General features: G+C 42.9%; 1 protein-coding gene across 3 annotated transcripts in view; it reads left to right on the top strand.

The window, feature by feature from the left end:
• The window catches only part of lrp8 (low density lipoprotein receptor-related protein 8, apolipoprotein e receptor), a 50852-nt gene that overhangs the window by 6655 nt on the left and 18539 nt on the right, over positions 1–25658 (top strand). For all 3 annotated transcript variants that reach the window (XM_085927765.1, XM_085927764.1, XM_085927762.1), the window contains exons 3-5: positions 13416–13538; positions 20235–20363; positions 24522–24896. In XM_085927765.1, coding sequence (XP_085783891.1) covers positions 13416–13538; positions 20235–20363; positions 24522–24896 — 627 coding nt within the window. The remainder of the gene's footprint in view (positions 1–13415; positions 13539–20234; positions 20364–24521; positions 24897–25658) is intronic.

The raw sequence follows: 25658 nt of genomic DNA, 5'->3' as shown, positions 1-25658 counted from the left end.
CACCCAGCCAATATATGTACTTGTGAAGGTTGTCACGGCCAAAAGTCCTTCTCTCCCCTAGCACCAGATTTGAACTTCCACTCTGAGAGCCCATCTGTCACATGGACACATGGAGAGGGATTTGCAGCCACAAACACACACACACGCAATTTTAAAATGGGAAATGGATGATTAGCCCCTTTTGTGCGTGCTTTGGCACATTTTCCCGTTGTCAAACTGTACATAAGGGTCAGAGCTCAGATGGAACCAATGCAGTTATATTTTTATGAGTAGTAAGATTCCACCAAAGCGGATAGGAATTTACATTTTGCTACTCTATCGCTGAATAAATGCAGTGCATTTGAATGATTCAGCCTTTGTTCATGCCTATTCTCCACTGCGCATTCCTCTACTTTGATAGTCTTTTGACAGTCAGCCCTCGCTCGCCCATGTCAAATGTTTTTTTCCTTCAGAGTGACTTTCCTCTTCATCCTTTGCTTATCTCCGCTGTTTTGTCTTCTTGGTCTGATTTGGCTTTCATTTGGCGTTAATCTACGCGGTGGCTCCGGCGTGTCACAGTGTGCTCATTGTGTAAGATGGATGCTTGGTTTGTCTCGTCCCTGGCTGGAGCCTTATCGCAAGCCACAGGTTCTTAATGAAGGTCGCCCTGCGTTCCATGCTAATTGAAGTCTTTTGGAATTAGCCTGATTGTCTGCCATCCATCTCAATGAGGCCTTAGGACCTGGAGAGAAAGGTGTGCCTGGCACATGCAACATGTAAAAAGATACCTTGGAACCGTTCCAGTACGGGTTTCATCGTATCTTGATTTGAATTTGACCCTTTGCAATGCAACGCAACAACATCCGGACTGTTCTTCAGCTCCTTGGCTCAATCATAATCTAGATCATCTCAAGTGTGAGTTTCTATCCATGGATGGACAGAAATGTACAACTTGTAGTGCGACTGGAATAGAATGCTTCACGCTGAGTGTTATAGGATATGTAAGTCAACAATGGTTGTTCATCTGCCGTGCCGCATTCACACCAACACGGTTATCGTTTTGAAGGGATTATCATTCTCCAATCTCATGTCACTTTACATCCTTTCATTAATCCTTGGCTTGAAATTGGGTAATGGATTTTTGGCTGCGCCGTATTCCTCCAATGTAAACAGCACCCTCTCATGCCATCATTTTTCATCGTTTTCAGAAACCCCCAAATATTTTCTGTGTATGGTCATGTGTGTTTAAATGTTTTAGGATATTGAAGGCTAGTAAAAAAAAAAAAACCAACACATTTGAATGGAGCCGTGCTAAAGTAGGAGATTTCGAAAGGTTTTTGATTAGAAAAGCTTCAACGATCTTGAAAGCCAAGGTCATTTGAGAAAAGAAAATATAGTCTGTAGCCGCTGTTAAGGATCTAAAAGGTACGATGATGGTCATTATTCACTTAAGAGATTTTGGCGGAGTTTGTCGGTTTCCTTTATTATTTTCTCTCTAAGTGAAAAGGTGAGTGATCCTATTAAAGGTGATGTTAGTCTATCTATGTGCTTGATTGCACCCCTATTTCACAGCAGTCCATTGGAAGTTCCAGTCATGCAGATAATACGTTGTGACCTCCGTTTGAACGCCTGACACAGCAGTCCTTTAACCTCGCCATGTAGGCCATCCTCATTTGACCTTCTTTGCATCATTTCTTGAGCCTATTGTTTGCAATCCATGACGCTTCCTGTTTCTAGATATGTCTCGTCTCGTCCCGTCCCTCTTCCCGGCGTTGAGACCAAGCAAATGCTCCTTTCTATATGTTGCTTTTCCTGCTCTTGTACGATAGCTCCTAATTAATAAACCACATCGTGATCGAGTGAAAGCGACATATAAAACGGAGCTTTTATTGCTACCTTTTATTGACCTGATTATATTTTATTTGACAAACACAATTTTCAGTTGTGTGAAAAGATGCAATCAGTTTTAGAGCTCCATCAATTTGTCAGGATCATTATCTCGCACACCTTGGATACATTCTTGGAATGCACAAAGTCATTCTACTCCAGCATATGACATTTAATAGGGCTTTAAAAATGTGAATTATGGTAAATAGCTTTTATTGCATTTGCATTAGCATGCATTCAAATTGTTGACTTTCTCTGTCATTATTGCCCTGGCGCTCTTCTAATCCTTTGTTTTCAATCAATCTATTCTACATTTATTTGCCATAACAATGTGCAATCTATCAATAGCTGGTGGAAATGGATTGGGAAAAGCACTTTTCCGGGCGATGTCTAGAAACTTGGACAGGGAGGGATTTCAGGCTTTTAGTATCATTGCGAACTGCAAAGAATAACACGCAGGTGACATATTGGCATATTTCTTGCTCCAGCCAAAGTAGGAAAGGTCAAGTTGAGATGAAATCATCAATATGCACAAGTCAATCTGCTTGATGATACTTTTGTTTGGGCCTCATCTAGAAAGAATGCTTCTGCAGCCATTTGATGACGATTTGGCATTAGTTTGGCTCCCAGTGCCCTTGGTCTTCTGTATTCCATCGACGGCGTGAATATGTAATGTGTGCTAGCATCCGTGAATCGAATTAAGCCTGAAATGAGAGACAGGTGGAAGCAAACACAAATATGATCACGACGTGGCTGGAAACCCCACCAAATGACAAAAAGCATGTTGAGGAACATTCAAATGAAAGCGATTCATGTCTGTGTAAACCATCTCTCCTTGGAGTATTCATTTCCCTAAAGCTGCCGTGTCAATCCGACGCAACTCGACAAGAAAAAAAAAACGTTTGCGTGATCGTAATCATTTCTAGTTTCAATTCAAACTCTTGTATTGAATAGAGATGTCACAACATCTGCTACTATAATTAACACCTTTGAAGGCATAAGATGTTTGAGCGTGGAAATAGATGGTAAGAGTGAGAGATCATTGACATTATTTGGATTCCCCAAAGATTGTGTGTGTGCGCGCGTGTGTTGGCATGCCTGCATCTGCAATACATTTCCATTCATTATAGGTGAGAAAAGTCCATGGCTTAAAATCAGCCCAAGGGCTCACAAATATGAATTGAATGTTTGAATGAAAGTTCAATGACACCCATGAGTTGAATAAGTTTCAATACGGGATGACGGAAGCGTGCTTAAAACTGTGATAGACTAGAATATCGCCAAGCACGCTTAAAATAAGGCTGAAGAAGCACTTTATGCTTTGGCTTGAAATGATGAGGGGCTGATTATGACGAACGGGGTGACGGAGCAGTGGGTATCTTTCTTCACCTCACCGCTTCTCTTCCCCCTGCTCCAATGACCAAGGTGCGATCTACAATAATGAGCCATCGTGTCGAGTGTGAGCGAGCGGCTGATGGGGCGGAAGTGATTTGGATACACTTCTGCCTTGTTCCTTTTCCTTTTCTTGACTCTCATCCATTGTCTGTGTGAGAAAAAGGCTCCGCTGCAGGCCTATATTTGTTCCTTGAGATGAACCCCGGACACTATTAGTTGAATCACAAGAGCTGCCATTGCTGTTCTCCATGTGAAAGCACACTTCTTTCCTCATTGCGTGATCCCACTTTCCATCTCTGCCTTATTGGCTTTGGCTTGTCAAGCTTCATAGTTAGTTTTTTCAGATATCATTTTTGTCATGGTGAAAACTCTCCTTCAATGTTCCTCATGATAAATACGTATAAGCATATCAGTCGATTGACTGTATCACTATCATATTTTCTTTGAAGAATATCATCAGCCTTCTGTTTTGCGTGGTTCAGTCATGGGAAAAACTGAAAAGAAATTCTCAGTCTTGCTTTTCATTGCGTGAGATGCAAAATGTGAATTTACAAATTGGAACGTGCTCATTTCAAGCCTTAATGTCGTAATCATGACTCTTACTACCTTTGAGGATCGGTTCTCACAAAACGTCGGTCGGAATAAACACTGGCTTATCCCTCGATGGCAAACGTGATCATATTCAGGCTTTGCTCACCCAGGCATGAATTCATTTCGAGGCAGCCTTTTAAAAAAATGGCATATTTTCATCTTGTTGTGTGGCCGCCATAAAGAAAAGCTTCTACAGTATTTACAGCAGATGCAATGTGATGCCTAACAAGGTTAGTTGTGTGGGACCAACAAAGGAATTTGATCCTTTTTATTCCATAGTGCTTCGGTCAGCAGCACTCCATATGAATTGGCTTCAATAAAAACAGCATTTTCAGCTTCCAGCATTACTTTCCCATGACTCACAGCAAGAGAGGTGCAAATGGTAGCCAGTGGCTAATTTCTTGAGTTTCTCAATCTCTTTGTTACTTCTACTTCCGTTTCTGCCTCCATCCTGCTGCTTCCTCTTCTTCTTGACCTCAATACAAGTTCACCAGGGATGATGAGATGGATACTGCAGTGCCAGGTGAAACACAAAAACGTCTTTTGTCCTGCTCTTTTAAAGAGCCGTGTTCTCTCTTTCCTCTCTTTGGATGATTTGGTTGCCAACCATAAAAAAAGTTCCCATTTATACTGAGTACATCATTTTTCCGCTTAGTCTGCTTTCGCCCGAAGAAATATTGTACGCCGCGGAATCGGCGATCCATAAAGAAATGACTGAAATGATCAATGCGTCCATCCCCGTGTGCCCTTGTGCTTTGGCCTTAGCGTGTTTCTTTATTTTGAATGAAAGTCCAAGATTATCATTAAATTTCACTTCCCCTTGATTTGCCATGACGGCACAGAACAATTGCTCGCATATAACGTCAAATGAAATGAAAGCATGATCACAATCAGTCTTCAAAGCCTTTTGTTTTCTTCGACCTTCCCCGTTGGTATCTTCTCCCCGTCAGTAAGAGGCCATTACAACGCTTTCTGCATTATTCATGAGTTGTGCACACAACAGTTATGAAACTTTGTAATACTAACACTCGCTCAATGCATTATTGATGACATTTAATAATTTCAATGTGCAAGTAATTGCCTCCATGCTTTCAGCTCCCACTGTGTATAATTACAATTTGTGGTGTGGAATTTGTCGAGGCACTTTTGGTGCTCTTAGGCTGAGGCAAATTCCTGCCTAATTGTCTCATATGATGCATATTTTGGCTCGTACTAATGTACCAATTTGAATCTTGGTTGAAATGTATTTCTTTGATTCAATGTTGTTGGCCGTAAATGGAATAAAGTAGATCACTGCCGTCTATCTACCTGTTTGCCTCTAACTGTTTCTTTTCATTGGAGTTGAAATTTGGCTGAAGGGAAATGAGAGCGGCTATCGCTCGCTAATCTTGATGAAAAACAAATTGCTTTTGCGAGGATACCTGCACCTAGCATCCCGTCATGATCGGCTCCCTTTTGTTCTTGCACCTCCTTCCCTTCCCTTCTCCTCAGAGAGGCATAAAGAGGCAGGAGCAGGAGCAGCAGCAGCATCGGTGGCTGTCTGTGCTCATTTCGTCACAGCCTCATAAAGGTTGCTGACGGCTCATCTGTTTTGCTGTCAGATAATGCTGCCTCTGTTCATTTCCACCTCTGATAGAGACGTGTATATTACTTTTTCCTTTCTTCCACATCCTCGATTTTCTTTCCCCATCATTTCACATTTACATTGTAAATGAGGTGAGGGAGGCACTTAACATCAAAATGTAGATGGATGTTTTGTAAGAGCGCCGGATAAAAGACCAACGAGTGTATAGTTCTAACGTGCTGTTTCAACTTAGCAAGCTAAGCTATCCAATTGCGTGGTAATTCTCTGTGGATTCACCTCGGGCACCTTGTCAGAATGACCATATTAATCAGCAAACGGTTCTTCTTTTTTTTTTTTTCATCCTGCAATGGCTTCAACAATCGCTTGACGTGCGTTTTGTTGTTATTTCACATTTTCTTTGATTGAATCAAACTAGAAATTGTCACATTAAATAGAAGCCAAATAAAAAATCCCGTGTAATCAGACACTTGTGTCTGTAGAAAAGGACTCGTGCATTTTTAGTCTGCCCATTTCAGTGAGCCATGAACAGCAGACAAAGCACTTATTCAAACCTATCTCCAAATGTCCCTACTAAAATTCTAATTAGGGTGCAAGGACTGCAGTGCAGGCACGAGACACATTTACACATGCTTATGAGTGAACACATTGTGAGAGCTTAACTTTGACATAAATAAATAGATGGGAAACGTGGTGTTCAGACAAGGTCACGGCAGTCTGTCATGGACGGGCCTGGTGGGCATGCAGAGTTTAAAGACTCCACGGCCTGCCTGCCTGCCTGCCTGCCTGCCTGCCTGCCTGCCTGCCTGCCTGCCTGCCTGCCTGCCTGCCTGCCTGCCTGCCTGCCTGCCTGCCTGCCTGCCTGCCTGCCTGCCTGCCTGCCTGCCTGCCTGCCTGCCTGCCTGCCTGCCTGCCTGCCAGGCACCCAGGCACCCAGGCACCCAGGCACCCAGGCACCCAGGCACCCAGGCACCCAGGCACCCAGGCACCCAGGCACCCAGGCAGCCAGCCTCTCTTTGATTAACTCCACTTTCCATCTCCCACAATCCCTTGTTTTAAATATTGCTTGTGTGTATCCATTTTAATGCCAGTGCCTCTGTTACAGCAGCCTGCAGCAGAAAGTAGGTGAATAAGCTACATCCAGTACACATGCCACTCGCATGTTCTTCTCAATCTTTTCCAGGTTGTGTTTTTATGAAAACAGTAATGATATGAATGGAGTTGTCCCGCAAAAACTCGCCCTCCCCCTAATAACTCGTGATTGTACAAATGAACATTGATTCAGCCATGGTCAGGATCTAAAAAAAAATGTCAATGTTTTTATTTTCAATCAATAAACCACGGACTGATGCGGTCAGATGCTTTCTCCACCCTACAGGTTTCCATTTTGTTAACTCCTCAATCCAGACAAGTTGAATTTAGCACCGCAGGCTCTGGGAGGTTTGCCGCCCGGGGATGTGCTCTCAGCCATGCGCTTTAGCCTACATGGCACCGGCGAGTCATGAAATGAGATTTTGCCACTGTCTGAACATTGGCACGTCTCAGTCTGAGCGAATGCCTCGCTGCTTTTCCCCTGCAAGCCTGGCACGGTCGTGCTTAAGCATGGCTCAAATGGATCGATGGAGCTGAGCTCTGTAAACTGCCCGTTGTCAATACAGGCAATGTTGCGTGCTCATATTAAACAGTTGAAAAGTATTAGCTCAGTAGTGGCAAGGAAACCAAAATGAAAGCTTTTCTGCATATTATTACGGTATTTTATGACGGGGAGCTGTTTCAGAGTCTCTTACTGCTGTGAAAAGTCCTTAAAAAAAGGTTGTTGTTTTTTTTTGGACTGTGAAATATTGATCCTTCTTGTTTCCTTGCTACGTCATTGATTCTTTGTTCTCAAACAAGCCCCCTTCAATTCAATTCAATTGTTGGTGAGTGTTGAGTGTCATGGCGGTCAAAGTTTGCTCAATACACTCTTTTGAAATCTTTATCAAGAATTCTCTTGGATCCCACATGAAACATTTTTTTTTATTATTCCTGTCGGTAAAGTCTTCTTTTGAAGTCAAATCCCGATAAATCTCACAGTCCAACGTGAGATCTTGCACATAAGATCCTTTTTTTTTGGATGACGTTATTTGATATGAAAGTGCCTTGAAGAGATTTCATACTGATGGCAAATTTGGGCTGCACAATTTATGAAAAATATATCTGTCCAGGCAATGTGGATAGTGAGTCTCGATGAATGATTAGATATTTATTTTTGAGCACTAGATGTTGTTGACATTCCATCTCTCATCTTGCTGGCTTGCTTAAGTTTCAATCAGAAGTAATTGTCTCGCAGCGCAGCGTAAGAAAAACCTGATCTCCTTCTTGCCCACTTTCATTATGACCTGTGGCACGACGCTATCAAGTTTTTTCACTACCTGACTGCGCTTAGCGATGAACTGTAAGTCCGGTAATCAAGAAGCACAGTATCATAGACTTTTTTTTTTTTTTTCTCTTGCGAGAATCTTTGTTTTCGTTTGATATTTTATTCCGCTCAGGATTTCGAAAGAAAATCTTTTCACTTCTATTGAAGTTACTGCAGTAAGTGAGATGCACTTCATGAACTCTCTCAAAAAAGAAAAGGAGCTTTTTTGTTTTATTGCTCATCCTTTTCTCAGCTCGTCTTCAGCTTTCTTTCAAATTGTGTTCATTCTTATGTGAGGAGACGAGTTCTGTCATGGCCGATTCTCTGCGTGTAACCTTTTCATTTTGACATGAATAAATTTCCTTGGTTCTGCCACACTTGATATTATTTTGAGGACTCTCCTTCCTTTTCCGATAAGTTTGCGAAGGCTATAAACAGGAGGTTCTAAGAAAGGTTTGAGTGCAAAGTCCTTTCCTTTGACATTGTGTGCCTTTGAGTTGCTCCATCCTTTCGCCCTTGTTTGTGGCCGGCCGTTTGCAGACAAGGTCTTGGTGTGTGTTTTTCCTCTAAGTGATGGGGAGGAGGCATTTATAAAGTCTCCAGCCAGTGTTAGGGACAGAAAGAGGAGCAACATTAATCTCAGAGTTCAAACCTATAGTTGTCAGCCTGTGTGGGACGGGGTGGGAAAGGGGCCTGACTCTGACTTAACAACAATGGCCACCCTTTGTTTGGGGCAGAAAAGCAATGAGTTCACAGTTGAACCCTTCAAAACATTTCTCTCACGCCTTTCTCACTGCTCTCTTTGCCTTTTCCCAATCCTTTTTCAATGTTTGAATATAACCTTAGGAACCTGAGCTCCAATGTAGAATCTTCGGATGGTACTCCTGGCAAAACAAAACTCTGGCTCTTCAAATCTTCTGCCATTACCTTTGTACTGTGATGGAAATTCTCTTTGTGAAGAAGAGGAGCCATATCCTGAAAGAGTATTGGGAGGGAGGAAAGACAGATCAGCTTCAGAGGTTCAGAGCGAGGGTTTATTGTCTCATCTGTCAGATCAAAATCCCATTTCTGGTGTTTGCTCACCAGGTTCTGTTCTCACTCTTCTTCCCCACGTCTCCTGCTAATACAATTAGATTCCACAAGCTTAGCTCTGAAAGAGAGACGGATTGTTCCATAGTTGAATGAAGTTGCTGAAAGTGTACGTACGTATGTGAGAGGCGTTTAAGGACTGCAGCGTATTGGTTATCTGCAACACTGCAAGCCTGCTCTGAATTTGGCACATTCCTGTGAACTTAAACCAAGTGTCGTTTTTGGAACTTTCCTTGAGCCATATCGTCATGTCGCTGAAGGCCAAAAGCAGTTCCCACTCTCTTGATGGAATTAATGCGCAAGAGAATTTAACCTCTTTAGCTCTTTTGTATGTCGAGAGACAAATGACAAAGAGACTTAGAGGAGGGTAACAATGTCTGATATTAGAGGAGATATTGGGGAAATAGCAGCGAGGTTAACACGATAGTTGTGAATTTACCGCGTGTTGAACCAGAATGTTTGCAGTCTTGGGTAAAACAAAAGCAGTCCTATCTCAGAGAACGTCAAGCCATACCTTGGAAAGAGGGAAGACAGACAGTCCAGCATTGTAGGTGTGCAAGCTCTTTCAAGCTTTGTTTGCACCGTAGACACAACTCTGCTGTCTCGTTCGTCCTCACAGAATGAGGACTTCCTTGCATTTTGATAGCGCTGGGCTGGGGTGGGGGCTGTCTGCAAAGAATACTAATCATCAAGGCCTTTGCCTTATTCACACTCTATTCAGTCACGGATGGCAGACACATGATAAATGACTCGTCCCAGATTGCTCTTAGTAATTATCTGCTGATAGAAGGACACAATTAAAGTGAGAAGTTCAAACTGTTGACACAGCCACACAAATGTCGGTGGACATTTTTTACAGACTATAAAATCATTTGGAAGGTAACCAACAGCACTTCTGTATCTGCAACAACACAAAGCACATTCTCTTTGCTTTGCCAAGCAGTCAGGGGGGATTTGATCTACTAACTACCAAGAAGTGACCCTAAATAAACCAAACACTGCACTTGCTTTTAGCCTTCTTATTAGAAAGAATTTTTGGTGGCCCCCGGGTCCAAATGGGCCCTATCTTCTTCATTTGAATAATCCCTGTCGTTTTTGCAAAATAGCGCAAAATTAAAAAGAGCAACCCTGACTTCCCTTTTTTTCCTTTCCCGGCCGGAGTTGTGGGATTCTCTTGGTTCAAAGGATCCATTGGTAGCACACGCCACCTTCCAATAGACACGGGGCTTTTTGTTTTTCCGGCAGGTTCCTGAGACACTTGCGCCCTCCCGTATTTTCAATCTATTTTTCACATTTAGATTGACTGGTTTCATTACCGCTGTCAATAGAAGACCCAAATTTTGCTCTCGGACAAAAGACGTGTTAAGTGGAATCAGATGCAGTCATTCCAAAACACTTGGGCATACAAGTTAACTGGGACTTTGGCTTGTCCAAGGTGTCCAATTTTCTTCCCTACCACAAAAAGCACTCTCATAATCTCACAAAGACTCAAAGGAATTAAAAAAAACAAAAACGTCTCCACCCAGGGATAGTCTCCAAAAATGCAAATGAGGTGTAGGCTGTTTGACCTGTTGGCTCAGCCTGAAAAATGCACAGAGCTCTCCCCAGAATATTCAGAGCGTACTGTTATCACAATAAGCCAGAGAGTTAAGTCTGTCTCTCCCCTCTTAAGTGCTTGAAGTCATGATAGGATGGAAAAGAAAGGACAAAAGAGGAGTCCCTTATTGCGGCCAACACGTCGTTTAATTAAGCGCACCTTGATGTGATTTGTCCATCGTCTCATCTCTGTACAACAAAGATATTGTCCTTTAGGATGAAGCTGATCTCTGTGATGGGTGATCCGGGAAGCTGTGCTCATTTTGGGTTTCGCTTTGTGACACTGGGATGCAATCCATCCACCTTCTGAACCACTTATCCTTTTTTTCCAAATAAAAGATAGGCCTCGGTGAATAAATGAGAGTGCTTTTACATGATTCACGTGTCAAATATGTGTGAAAATGTGCCTGGCTATTATGCAAGTGAACGAGTGTACTCACCTTGCTGCCAGTTACAGGAGTCCAAGTGAAGAGAGGATGAGGATGCGCAGAGAGTCCTTGCCAAGTAGCGGCCATTGGCATTTTGTTCACCGCAAGCCGAGTGTGAAACTTTGATGAAGAGCGATTTGCATCTCTGGATGGCTATGAAGAGGTGGGCTTTGTTGGTTAGCAGCAAAAAAGCTGCTGCCCTCCAAAAGCTGCCAAGCGGCAGCCACCCTCTGCCCTTCACCCTAACTGGCTTCTGCCAACAACTATTGCACCATTGTGTTGTGCGGCAGCCAGAAGTACCTGCTGGGAGTCCTTTTATTGACATTCCCTGGGCCAGCGCACATACCTACCTTCTTTCGACTGTCTCGATGGGCACGGATCGGAGGCACGGAAATGTTCAGTCCTGATTAGCGGCCCTTTAGCACAATGTTCTTCCTGATCAATCTCCTCGATGGTTGAAAACAGCAAATATGTTAATGAAGGATGATGGTGTGTGTGTGTGTGTGTGTGTGTGTGTGTGTGTGTGTGTGTGTGTGTGTGTGTGTGTGTGTGTGTGTGTGTGTGTGTGTGTGTGTGTGTGTGTGTGTGTGTGTGTGTGTGTGTGTGTGTGAGACACTGTGGATCAGGACCCAAGACAGGCTAGTTTGGTGTGTTTGGTGTGTGCGCGCGTATTTGTATCCCAGTGTTCCGGGGTAACCGTGGATACACCTAGTGACTGGGAAACATGCAAGGGAAGAAGTGGGAGAGTGGTTATATCACAAACGTGCCCTTGATAGCCACAAAAAGAGAGAGCTACACATTGAGAGGTAACTTCAGGTCATTGGTAACCAAAACACCAATCTACAGCTACATAACACTTGACTTTCATCCACAATTTGAGGCATTTTTCCCACATCCACATTCACCTCTGGCGCTTTGGGATTCCCTTTGTGTTTTTCACCTTGACCACAAACCACCAATGGTTTGCTCTATCAGCCTTTGAAGCCATATCAAACAGAAAGACGCAAGGGATGCCATTGGTCTCTGTAAAATCCAAATTCAAATGCTCCTATTAACTAACAGCTGCTGACCTTGTTGGATTCTCTGGTCAGCAGGTAGATCTTTTGTGGTTTTGGTCTGTGGCTACTCAGCAGGCTCCAAACGCTGCAAGTCTTCAAAAGCTGAAGGTAATTCCGCGCGTGCATGATTTTGGACAATAAGCCCAGTGATAATTTGTCATGTGGGCTGGCTAACAGTGCGCTCGCTGCATGTGTGCAGCTCGGGACATGAATGGCGACGATACAGAAAAGAGGACTTGCACAGCGAGCGTCGATTCATTCAGCCAGCAGGAACATTTGTTTGCTTGTTTTCTTTGTGTTTCCGGGTGGGTGTGCTAATTCGTTTTGCAAGGAATACATGATTATTGAGCTTTTCCATTTCCTCTGGGAGCTGCCACAACACAGAGTCAAGCGCTCGGTGGCTTGTCCCGTGGTTGTGAGTGCAAAAGTAAAATTGCTCTGGTTATTGTCATGAACCATTTTCCTATCAAGCTTCATCAAACAAACTTCTGTGGTCTGCAGGCATACTGAAAGCTTTGGACTCCCTAACTCAAGCCGCTTTCAAAATCTGTCACTTTATCAAGCTGGGATTTGGGGGCTATTCATTCATTCACATCCATTGACACAATTTCTGCGGTTGTGCACCATCTCCGCTAAATCCCAGATGTAACATATTTATCGCCATAACAGCTGGAATTGTCACTGTACAGATGCACTGTCGTCGATTGTCGTGCTTGGCTATGGGCCACATCCTCATCCCAAATAAATGTCTGATGGCATGATTGAAGGTTAAAGCGGGCGTGTTGCTATGTATGCGGCATTCATTGTATCCATTCTTGACTTAAACAAGTTCACTTCATTGCACTTCATTGCAATTCATTGTTTCATTGCACTTTGCTCAATTGAGTGGCTTTTTTTGTTTTTTTATATAGCACATCTGCTTTCATCAACCCTTAACATTAATGCCTGGCAAATCAAAGTGAGCAAAACTAACACTCTGAGGAATTAGAAATGAGGAAAAAGGATAAGAGTCTGTTTTCTCCAAATGAGTGAAAGAGAACATTTCCCCAAGGGAGCACATCAACAGATTCATGACGCACGCACACAAGGGAGATTGCTAAAGCAAGTCAAGTCATCTCCCAAGCATTGCATGGCAAAATCCGTCTTTGAACCACATTTGACGAGGGCCAATTATCATTGTGTAGCTGCAGAATATCTGCATTTGTGCTTTTTGGCCAACCGTTATGGTTTGTCAGATAGATGACAAATAACCTGGAACATACTCAAATGTTTCATCAGGATTCACCAAAGTATGTTTTCAACTAAACAAGGCCACCTTGATTAGCCGCCGGTGCTATTTCGATCTTCAAATGATTTGTGGCAAGTTGGTAAATGCATTCAGAATACGCTAACTAATATTTTGCTCTTTACAGCAAAGAAGACGTGCGCAACCACAGATTTTGCCTGCAAGAACGGCCAGTGCGTTCCCGCTAGGTGGCGCTGCGACGGGGAGCAGGAGTGTGCAGATGGTTCCGACGAGGCTGACGCAATCTGCAGTAAGTAGCCCCACAGACCCGATGCCAATTCGACATAGATGAGCGATGCAGTCTGGCTGGTCACTGTCGTCCAGCTGCTAGTGGAAATTGACTTCCCGTGATTTTTCAGCAGCGTGCGTACGTTGAAATGAAGTGATATGCAGATGCTGTCCCTCTGGCACATTGAGATGCTTGCGTGTCCCATGTTTCTGCAATCATACATACCTACGTACTCTGTGAAAGAAATGTTCACACAATAAATCATTTATTTGCTCTGGTTGTATCACAAAGCAGACGGCCACACACTTTGTCAATTAATGAATTTTATGGACAATTCCATTTTTAAAGTGTGGATGCTCAGATAAGATTGTCAACCAACATTTCATTGCCTCAGAGAAACAAATGTTAATTCTCAGTTTAATCGTGGTTGTCGTCTAGAGATTTCTCAGTATGTAGTAGCATTTAAAGCGTGTCTGTCTTTGTTCTGTGTCTAGCCTTTGTATTATAGGCCATTCATGTCATTAAAGGTAGGTCCATTTCTTCCCTTAAGGTCTGATTGAAAAGGTAAGCCGCTCATGCTGCAATTAAAATAAAAATAAAATAAAAAATAGACTGTGAATTTAAACCGGGTTGAGTGTGACAACAATTACCGCTAGGTTATGGTGTGGCTTTGCATTGCCAGCAGTTACATTTTATAAATGGCACATTAAAGGCTACTAAAACCTCGGTGGTAGGTATAAAAAACTATTCATTCAGTCAGTATGGTTGTTTGTTAATGGCCATTCTTTTTCACAACACCTTTCTTTCTTTTCCACGAGTCCGACTTGATATTGTTTAGTCAGATGCATTTGACAATCAGAAATACTCAGTCAGGATTTGAAGCTGTCAACATCGCAGGTAATTGCTTCATTGACAGGGCTAGTTATTTTCTTTTTCCTGTATCACAACTGTATGGATGTATATTTAACTAGCGAATGGAGACAATGGGCATTCTCAGAGTCCATCCTCCAAATAGTACAAGTCAGCATAATTGCTAAATAACCAGTGGGCCTTCTTTTATTCCATTATTTAGAATCATTCTTATCTCCAGCATAGGGACTGGTAAACTTCCCTCCATCACGTTACAATGTAGCATTTAATCCTCTCAGTCCTTTCCACACTTTGTGATGCGAGTTCAGCTTAAGTAAGGCCTTTTATTGAATTGATTTGCCAGAGAAAGGGTCGATGTGCTGATCCCTGCAACCTCCGGTGACTACTGATTAACTATGGATCTCCAGTGATGCTTCTGATACCTAGACACAAACACTGGCTTCCTTCCAGACACAAATGCAAAAAAAAATGCAGTTGTTTGGAATCAAAGTCAAACGCCCCAAAAGCGGTACCATTTGGAATGGTCTTATCCAGCTCCTAGGTGGCCAAGGTACAACATGTGCATTGGAGAAGGAAGTGTGACCAAAGTCTTTATTCTTTATCATTGTATTAACTATGCCATTACCTAATATTTGATAGTATAGAGTGCAATTTGTCTCATTCAAAACATTTCGGACTCAAGTGTTTTTCAGTTGCCAGCGTGGTCAAGAAAGCACCAAGTCAGCTTTTGCTCATTCCCACTGGCATTAGCAAGCATCTGAAGTGCGCCAATCAGTGCTCATTGGAGCGCTACTCGTGCAATGTGTGTCCGTGTGCACAATACACTTACACACACACACACACTCATTTGGGCCTGTCAGACTGAACAAGGGGATTAACCTGAGCCCTTCTCGCAAGCAAGCGTCTCAATAAACAGGTTGAAGATGATTGAATTGCACCACCATACATTCTGCCCAACACCTTCACCTGCGTATTGAGCTGCTATGGAACACCCTTGACAATTTCCAGCTACTGTTCAAAACCAGAATCGATTCACTCTGAATTGCTTTCCAATATTTTAGGAAACGGGCATACAGTGGAACCTCAAATGTTTAGTTACACTTACTGTTCCAAAAAAGTCATTGAATTAGTAATTGAATGGGAAGGTCATTTTTTCAGAAACGTTCAATGATGTAAAGGAATTGGGATTTTTCAGCAGGTGTCGATAGAGTTGTCGAAACATCACAGAGTGATCGGTACTGACGTCACCCGAAGACGACATTGATGTCACAGAATGACGTCAGCTGACACGTTGGCCCCAGACGTGATTTTTTGCTGATTTAGTCGACTGTTTGTAATCACATTTGCAGATACGCTGCGGGGACAGCCAATGCTAAGTGAGGCACAGCCACGCATCCCAAATATGTTCAACTAGGCCAATGCCACAGCACAAAAATGGCCATGCATGCGTAAAAACAGGTGTTTCTTCCTTTTCGTGCCAGTCCAGTGCGTATCTAGTCCAAATTGGTACAAGTAGGTGAGTGAGCATTTGATATAGTGCAGCCCTCTACATAGCACTGAGCGAGCGAGCCTCTTTCATTTGTGTTAAAAATAAACTCAACTGCAACACCCTTTGGACCTTATGCATTGTATCTGTTTGAAGCAGCATAGAGCAGCATTTTAAAGCATTTTTTTTTGGCAATTTTGTCCGCATTTTGCAGGCTCCTCTTCCATGCGGGAAGGAGCTTTCCCATCCATACACGTGCCAGCATTTCAGGAGTGGAGGCTCCTTAAATATTTGTAAATATGAACAGGAAGGAAGCAGTCAATTGCATTGTCTGATGCTTTCAATTTCATGCATGAGGCCTTGCAAGGCAAGCATCATTTCCCAGCTGATTGGCCCTCCCCGTTTCTGCCTTGCCATCTGCGACAATGCAAAGTTCCAAAATAAATCAAAAAGTTCTTCCAAACTCAAAATTGCCACTGTGATTAGATGACTCAATTTTGACATTGTAAAAATAATTTGAACGAGATGTCTGGCTTTCAAGGCTAATTTTGACTGAAACTTTGGCCAGTGAGTACGAGCGCTGACTGAATCTTGACAGCTATTGCCTTTGGATGTGTGTATAAAGGTCATACATTATGGATGATACTGTAATGAAGACAAACAATGAAGTCTCACGCTCTCTTGTGAAGTCATCATTTCAGGCTTTCATCTCCACTATTCTTTTATTTGTCCACTTATACGATATTCTATGGTGTGTATAAAATTGTCGTCAGCTAAACATTATCCAGCAGAGAGAGGCATTATGTGGAAATGGGAATAAGCTGAATTCATTATGTTTTTGACAGACACATTCATTTTGTATGATTGCTCTTGTGAATTATACTGTTCAATAACTCAACACACACAAATAAATACGCTAGTTAATAGATAAACCAACACACACTCGCATAGCAAATTTATATTCCAATTCACACTGATGACTTGCTTTGAAATTCACCAGGAGGATGATCACAACTAAAATGAATTTGTTGGCATAATACACTAGTAAGCAATTTGCAAGCAGGTATATGAATAATTGGCATTTCCATGAGCATTCAATCAGGATTTGAGCTGTATATTTTTTTGATCTACCTCACTCACACTATCTCTCCAGATTGTAGTGTGAAATATAGACATTACTGCCAATGGGTTTATGAAACATAATTATGTGCAGTACAGTTTGCAGTCATGCTTTTCATTTCAACATCACTGATTTCTCCACCTTACTGCACGACCGGCCCTCAAAACACCAAGTAATGCATCTAATCGTCAACAATGATTGAATTAGGTTGCTCCACTGATCAATTTTGTTGTGGTTGCTCATGGATAGAATTCTCATTTCCTAGCTTGCTGTTTTGTTTATTGTCTTCAATACATGGATGCTGGGCCACATTGTATTTGCCCAATTTAAGTTTTCCTCCTTTTTATCCTAACAATTGGATCAGCTTAAGAAATCAAAACATTCTGCTGGCGAGGTCGGGTGGAACAACAATTTTGCCAGTACAATACGATATGATTTGGTCAAAAACAGGTGGCTCTATAGAGTTTCAATCTGTTGACCCTTATATTTGGTTTGCTAAGCCCGTTGTATTATTCTGTTTAGACTTGAGGAGGAATGTAAAGTGGACACTCGCTGTGCCCCAAACGATTACACATGAAGGATTTCCTTCGAATCAACATTTGGTTTTTCTGGGGATGTTGTTTATCTTTGCTATTCCAATACAACATCAATAATTGAGATCGTTTTGATAATCAGTTCCCCAAGTAAGCCTAATTAAAAGGAAATGACTTCAGGAAGTTGCTCCACATTGTTAAGCAAGGACCATTTATGCATAATGGGCAAAAGAAGGAATTGTCCAGTGCATTGGAAAAGGAATGAGAAGCCTTCACGCATTGTGTGTGGAGTGCTCGTTCTCTTGGCTAAATGCATCTCATTTGGAGCGTTGCAGTTAAGCAGCCACTTATGAGTGGAAAGCAAGTTGTTCTTTTCTCGGAAGTAGCAAGACTCTCTGGTGCTGCTGCTGTCTTATTCTTACCCTGATCACGACCTCCCCCAGCCGGGTGCACTGACAGGCCCATGGTGTCAGCGCTACTAATGTTTTCTCATCACTCCGTCACCCAGCCCGGCCTGGAGCTGTAAAACGGGGCCTATAGCTTTAATACAAGCCTATAGCTGGAAACGATGCCTTACATACATACATATACTGTGACTGTGGTGGTCCCATTGTTAAACGTAAAGCGCTTTGTTCCAGCTCCAATAAACTTCTAGCTGCCCCTCTCATATGTCCTTATTCCTCCTTCACTGCATTCACTAACTTATGATTCATGATGGTGTCTTTCCTCTCCGACTGATAATCCTTTATTGTCAGTTTCTACTTGGGTTCCGAGCGGGTTTCCTCTTCTCTCATTTCCCGTGACTTTGATCAGCGCCCACTCCGACACGGGCTCTCCGTCTCTTTAAAACAGAGCGGTAATAATTGCAGATCAGTGTTCCGATGAAAGCCACTCATCAACACTAACCTTAATTTAAAATGTAATCCGATGTTATCCATACGCACGTTGTCTAAATTGGATTTTACATTTGAAGGACAAAAGGAGGATGAAGGTAGTGAAACAGCGACATGAAGGGCCATACTTTTGCTGCCGACTTAGAAAATGTTCTCTGCATCTTGCCCAAACTCGTGGATTTTTGATTGGATGTGCTAAAGTTCAAGTTTCTGTGTATCAGCACAGTAAAAGAAGAGGCAAGTCATTTTGTTTTGCATGCATCATTTAGTAAACTCACACTTGTAGCAAATGGCAGCACATATATAAAGCCACAGACTCAAAGCACCTTAACAAGTCATAATGAGGTTAACATGCATGCATCCATCACTGCAGCATTGTTCAACTGAGTCTTTAGCAGGTGACTAAGTGGTTGATCCATATATCTGTAGTCTTGCATGAATCATTGATGTTCACACGGGAGCACTCTGCAAGCTCCCATGGCTACCCCGCCCGCCCACCCATGCGTCCGCCCGCCCGCCCGCCCGCCCGTCCTCTTCCTCCAGACCGCTCTCAAAATGGAAAAGCTTTGTTGGAACTGCTTGCACTGCAATTCCTGGAGAAAGGTATCTGTGCTTGCTAGTATGCAAAGAAGATTCCAACTTTAGTTTCAAGCACTTATTAATAGTGGTATATTCCCTCTATGGTTATATGGCAAACACCCTGCAAAGTAGTAGTCGTGAAATGCGTTCAACTTTGGGCTTCCAAAGTTCGAGTTGTTGTGTAAACATCACCTAAATGCCATTGAACAAAGACTTCCACTTCCATCAACAATCATAATCTTTCCATATACGTACGTCACTAATGTTCGACAACCTCGTGTGAATACAGTCAAGTAATGATATCAAGTTTTTTTTATCTTTTTTAAATAGCACGATTGTAATTGTTCTTTTGAAATATCCAGTCAAGTGAGTTCATATGTATCTGTGATGCAATTCTAGTAAAATGGTTAAGTGTGTATGCAATGATGTTCAATTGTATTCCTCCCACGTGCCTTTGTTTTGCCAATGTGACAGACAGTGAGTCGAGGGCAACGTATATCACCTGCCAGCCTCAAACTCGTGCTCAATAAATGATCTCTGAATTATCCCGTGAGGCTATGAACTGTCCAAATCAATCAGCTGCAGAAAAGCAGTTGCACTGGCTGTCATGCTGAAACGCTCCCATTCCCTCCTTCCTCGTGAAGGCAAATGAGGAAGGTAGTTCATCAAAAGTTCATTAGCATACAGCGCTGAGCTGAGCTGAGCTCAGTCCAGCCCTACACCGTGCACATTATTGTCACTTAGGCCCACCTTGTGAGGGGAATAACAAATCCCCAGCATTTTTCATTGGAATAGAAGAAACTGCGGATTGCGTTTTGGACCTTAGGATCCACCGAAAGCTTTTCAAAATCCACTTTGTTGATTCCAAAGCACCCATAAAGTGCAATCATTGCCTTCTAGCTGTCGGCCGAGTCACAATTAAATCGAGTAAACACTCAAAACACGGTTCCGATTTTTTATTTTATACCATCAATAGTGGACATTCCTTGAAAACGTCTTGAACGACAAACATATTCAAACAAATGGTTATCAGCCCACTGACTGGAAAGTTACACCACTTAATCAGCAAATAAATGACACTTGTACATCGTATTCAAATGAACCCAGCCAGGATTTGTTTCACTTCCTTCCAAAGTAACGGCACTTCATCATCGAGTTAGCAAATAAATGACATTTGCTGTTTGTGGCCTATTGTTCTATTTGGGCTGCAAGGTCATTCCTTCTCTCTCACAACAGGCCGGCAGACGTGTTCACCGGAGAAGTTTGACTGCGGCGGGACGGCCGCAAAGTGTGTCTCCTTGTCGTGGCGATGTGATGGGGAAAGGGACTGCGAGAATGGAGCGGATGAAGAGCACTGTGCCGCAGGTGAACTTCATCACTTTCTTATTCGCTGGGAAAAACATCCATCCATCCATCCATCCATCCATCCATCCATCCATCCATCCATCCATCCATCCATCCATCCATCCATCCATCCATCCATCCATCCATCCATCCATCCATCCATCCATCCATCCATCAGTTTTCTAGTTCCAATCCAAATCCAGGATATGAACAACAATTTGATATGTGTATAAATCAAAGAAGAAGCACTTCTTTCCAAAATTTAGAAGTGCTTTGTCCAGTTTCAGAACTACACCATTGAAATGACCGATCCGAGTATTTTTGTGAACATTGGGCATTAATATATATATGAGTAATGGGAGACAATCAAATCCTTTTATTGTCTCTCATCTCCAACGGCTGTGTGAACAAGGAGAGAATCAAGCTCTGAAATAATTCATGAATGTCTGGATGATGATTGATTTTCTGCAGTGTTTTGAGTGTGCCCGTGAGAGTGACTTGAGCCAATATTCCAACCTGTGAGGATGATTCTTTCTTTCATCTATCATTTAAAAGTGATGAAAGGCAATCTGACGTTGTGGAAATGACCTCAAACTCACACATAAAAGTCCAGACGTTTAATCATTGCTTTCATGCTCAACGTTTTTTTTATCTCCTATCAAAACTGTGAAGTGAACGCAATGCAACTTTTAAAAGAGGGAACTTTTATGGAGTTAAGCAAAACCTAGTGCAACATCTCCTTTTTTTCATGTATGACGGACGGACGGACGGATGGATGAATGACAGCAGACTTTTGCGGGATTCATCGATCTCTCGTTGTCTCCGATTTCAAAAGGACATCCAGCAGTGATTCAATTTAAAAAGTTCATTGAATTGGATTGGTCCACAGACTTGGCAGTGAATTGCTCGAAATGTTGCCTGGAGTTCTTCCACTGTGAAAGAACGAATAATTGCGAGTTGAGTCTTTTGTAATCACTTTGTTTATCCACACACTTTATTTTATGGAGAGTCCATGTTATTTCCGCTTAATTGCTGATTAGAAGTTTTGAAAGTTGTAAAGAGCTGATTTTTACCACCATGCTCCAAGGCACGTACGTATGACTTTGCTCGAGAATGAGCTTCCGCGGAGTTTGGCGATCCAGGTGTGATGCGGTTTGATAGACCTTCTAATTACATCTTTCCCCTGAAGCACGCAACACGTCTGGAAAGGTGGCAATTTGGGTCAATCCTTGCCTGACGCCACATGAAGTCTCCATCTTCATACCTTATGGCAAAAAATGGATGCTTTGTCGAATCCCATTCAGACAAACATCAGATTGACTCTCGCTGTATGTTGGGGACAGTCGCTGGCTTGTCTGCAGTGCTTGCAAAACAGAGAGGGAGAGGACCGTCGTCTGAGAAAGTCCCGTGGGCCCTGGGGGACCTGTTGCTCTTTTAACATCACTTGTTACATTACAGCAAGCCGCTACAGCGGGATCCATGGCTGCTGGTTTCGGGAGATCTCTGTGTGCATCATTTTCGCAAAAAGCAAAGGCTGGTCAGAGAATCAAATGATGCAAAGTGCACTGGCATAAAAACGCTGCCCCTCGGTGCACAGTAAATGAATCCTCTACTCCATCATTTAATAGCACACCAAAGAGAAGCACAAAGAGTCCACCCACATGAAAAATTACTGGAGCGGGATTTAGCTTCTTCATTCTTCAGAGGTGTCTGTAGCCTCTTATGTTGATGTTGTTGTTTTTTTTCCCGTCTCAATCCTTTGACTATTCTCACTGCGTGCGTAGGCGGAATGTAATGCAGCAAGGATCACGCATGCACGCACACGCAAGCTCCTATGCACCCCAAAGGCTGTTGCACTTTTTGTTTTAGGTGCCATGAAATCATTGCTTTCACCTTTGCCAGCAGCTTTGCTCCATTCAAAGAAGGTGCATATGAAGATGAAAACACTGGCCTTCTGCCTTGGTCAGGCTTTGCATCTTTTTCTATGTGGAGATGGTCATGCTTTGGTCTTCTCAAGGTTACTTGCACACACACGCTTTGGTGCTTAGTCGGATTGGTTGTTTGCCTCTGTGAAACATTTTTGTCCTGTATTTGAAAATATCGTGAAAGAGTTTTCTTTTCTTTTCTTCACGCGTACACGGCCAGATTTCGTTTGATCGCCACAAATGGGCCATTCTCCAGTTGAAGGTCCATGCCCTTTTGTGGCACACATCCATCTGCTATTATGCCAAGCCACAGTTAAATGAGCTGTTGATTCCATTTATGGATGCAAGAAAAGGCATCAATATTTCATCAAATAGATGATCATAACACTCGCCCATTGCGCCGCTCGTTTTGTTTTCACGTCTTATTTTGAATTGTGTGTAATCAAACTCCCTTTGCGGTGGAGCTCATCTGTTTGTTTGTTTGTTTGTTTGTTTGTTTTTGGCAAACACACATGATCAAAGAAGGGAAAACACACGAGCGGGACATAGTTCATTTCACATCATGTCAAAGTAGGGTTGGTTGAATTTCATGCTCTAAAAGCAGGAAGCCAGATGTGCTCGGATGGCTAACGCCTTTCACGTGCACCTGGATTTGAACACATTCAAAGCCTTTCAGTTGTGGCTGGACCAGAGTCAGTTGTCCTTGAGAGAAAGGTTAATGAGCTTAGCATTTTGACATGGGATAAGAGGTATAAAACCTTCTAGAAGCTCTGTATTGTGCAGGTTGCTGACAACCTCAGGGAACGAATTGTATTGAAGGAATTTCAAGTCCCCCAGAGTTTTATTTCAGTTTTTTGAAATGACAATTTGAATTGAGCTAAGGTATAGTTTTGTGAGAATCATTAACAAATAGCAAACATTTTAAAGCTCCATTTCTGTGTGTAAGGTCTAAGCAAGGACATGTCACCAAATTTGCCACTTCTCTACCTACATGCTAGCTGCCTTTTGGTAGGGGATGCTTATTGTACTTAGTGGCACTAAGTGGCTCAACCTGCTGCATGTCTACTGGAGTGCTCCCCCGCACTCGCTCGCAAAGAGGATCATTTTTGCTCTGCAGTCACTGAGACTGAGTGAAAGGTCTTTGCTATTGGGACATATGGTACAAAGCGTCTCTGATAAGAGTTTGTATCTGTTATATTCTGAGATGAGGATGACCTGTGATGGTAAAATTGCGTTTCTGGGAAAATCTATCAAATTTCCACAGTACAGTCATCCCTCCTACTTCGCGGCTTCAACTATCGCGGCTTCGCTGTATCGCGGGTTTTCAAAAATAAATTAATGATTTTATCGCAGAAATTTCATCATTTCACGAGGTTTCGCGGCCACTTGAGTTTCTTCATTTTCCTTTAATAATGATAGCTTATGTTTAAAAGTTGTTTTCTTGTTTTGAAATGAATAAATTAAAGAGTCAGTACAGTATACTTTATCGTCACATGTGACTTCAGGGCGTTCTCTCTGTTGTATATTTAGATGTTGTATATTTTGGACTAACTCATGTTCCGTAGTGGGAAAACCCCGGATGTGGGAGGGGGAGCTTCGGGGACGTTCAGTGTTGTGATGTACGGCCAGTGAACTGACTGTGATGAAAGGAATAAAGCAGTATCCATCACGTCGTTGTCCGAACCATGCTTGCTACATCAGAACCTGGAAAATAGTAAAGATATAACACTCTCCACCGGCGGTGGCCTTCATCTGGACATAGCAATACACTGTTAGTCTCGTCGCTAAGGCATGAATGCGGAGCGCACAGTCCATTGATATGAAAGTCCCCTAGCAGCGAGCTGGTTGATGTCAGCGATAAAAATAGAATATCTTCCAAGAATAGCTCAAAAAAATCTAGTTTCTATTTCGCGGAAATTCCCATTTCGCGGGTGGGTCTGGAACGTAACCCCCGCGAAGTAGGAGGGATTACTGTATTACAAAACAGATGCATTTCAATTTAATTTTTGGCACTGTGCCCCAAGAAACGGCAAATGCCCAAATGTTACCTTGTGACCCCGTCGGTGTTAATGTCTTCATGAAGCTCATAGCATTGTATGTCCTGTTATTTCGGTTTGACCATATATTTGATAAACATAGACATTTCACGTTGCACAATTTTGCGTTGAGTTTCATCATTGAGTTTCTTTTCTCCTTGCATTTGCAGAATATTGAAATGAATGATCAGCACCTGTATGTTCCATGTCACTTGTAGACGCCAACGCCTGCCCGTCGAAGGAATTCCAGTGCCATAACGGCAAGTGCATAGCGGCCATCTTTGTCTGCGACGGCGACGACGACTGCGGCGACGGCAGGGATGAAGAGAAGTGCTCCAACCCCACCTGCGGCCAGCACGAGTTCCGCTGCAATGACTCTGAGTGTATTCCGGCGCTGTGGAGCTGCGACGGCGATCCCGACTGTAAAGATAAGTCGGATGAATCCATGGAGCGCTGCAGTCGGAGGACCGAGCCCCAGAAAGCGCGTTGCATGCTCAGCGAGTTTCAGTGCGGGAGTGGAGAGTGCGTCCGCATCAGCTGGAAATGTGACGGAGATGCCGACTGCAAGGACAAGTCCGATGAGACAAACTGTCGTGAGTAAATGGTCATTTATCCTTAAGTGATTGTTTCCCATTTGGTTCAAAACAACTGGTGCCATGCCAGCCAATGTGTTCAATTTACCAAGAGGTCACTCCATATCATGTTTTCCTTGGAAAATCATTCGAGTACATGTTGTATCGTCGATTGAGTTTCAAAATGACTGAAGGATGATCAAGACTAACTTAACTTCATCATGATCCAAGAATGGGTTGCCATGCAACTGTGAGATGTGTAAAAACAGGACAAGCTGATAGCTAGCGCCTGTGTGTTTGTTGCGTGTGCACGTGCATGTGTGGGAGGTGAAGCACAAAGCCCATCTGGTCTGCTCTTCACACTCCTCGGGGACATGACAGCAGACTCGTGCTTGCAACGTGAAGGACGCGCACTCCAAACACACATTTTCCAAAGATACATTTTCCAAGGACCAACACTGAACAGGGACCTAATTGATGTGGCAAACATACGACCTGCGCTGGCTTCCTTGATTGCTGCACGTGGCACACAATCAAAAGAGGCTTTGTGCAATACATGCTCCCTCCCACCTGGCATGACCATGCTGAAAGTTCATTCGACAGATCCCTGGGTGATCCTACTTGAAATGTGTGTGTAAAAGTGACTTTTGAATGACGTGTACGTATAGTTGGCTCTATGGTGAACTGTTTGAACCACTTTGGCAAAGTGCTGTTGTTTTGTTTTATGCGATTGATAGCTCGACTGATAGCACACACTAAATAGACAGAGTGGACAGTGAATGA

The sequence above is a fragment of the Syngnathus leptorhynchus genome, chromosome 13 (genome assembly GCF_054491065.1).
Source record: "Syngnathus leptorhynchus isolate UIUO chromosome 13, UIUO_Slep, whole genome shotgun sequence".
Lineage (NCBI taxonomy): Eukaryota > Metazoa > Chordata > Actinopteri > Syngnathiformes > Syngnathidae > Syngnathus > Syngnathus leptorhynchus.
This window is presented reverse-complemented; position numbering and strand designations above follow the sequence as displayed.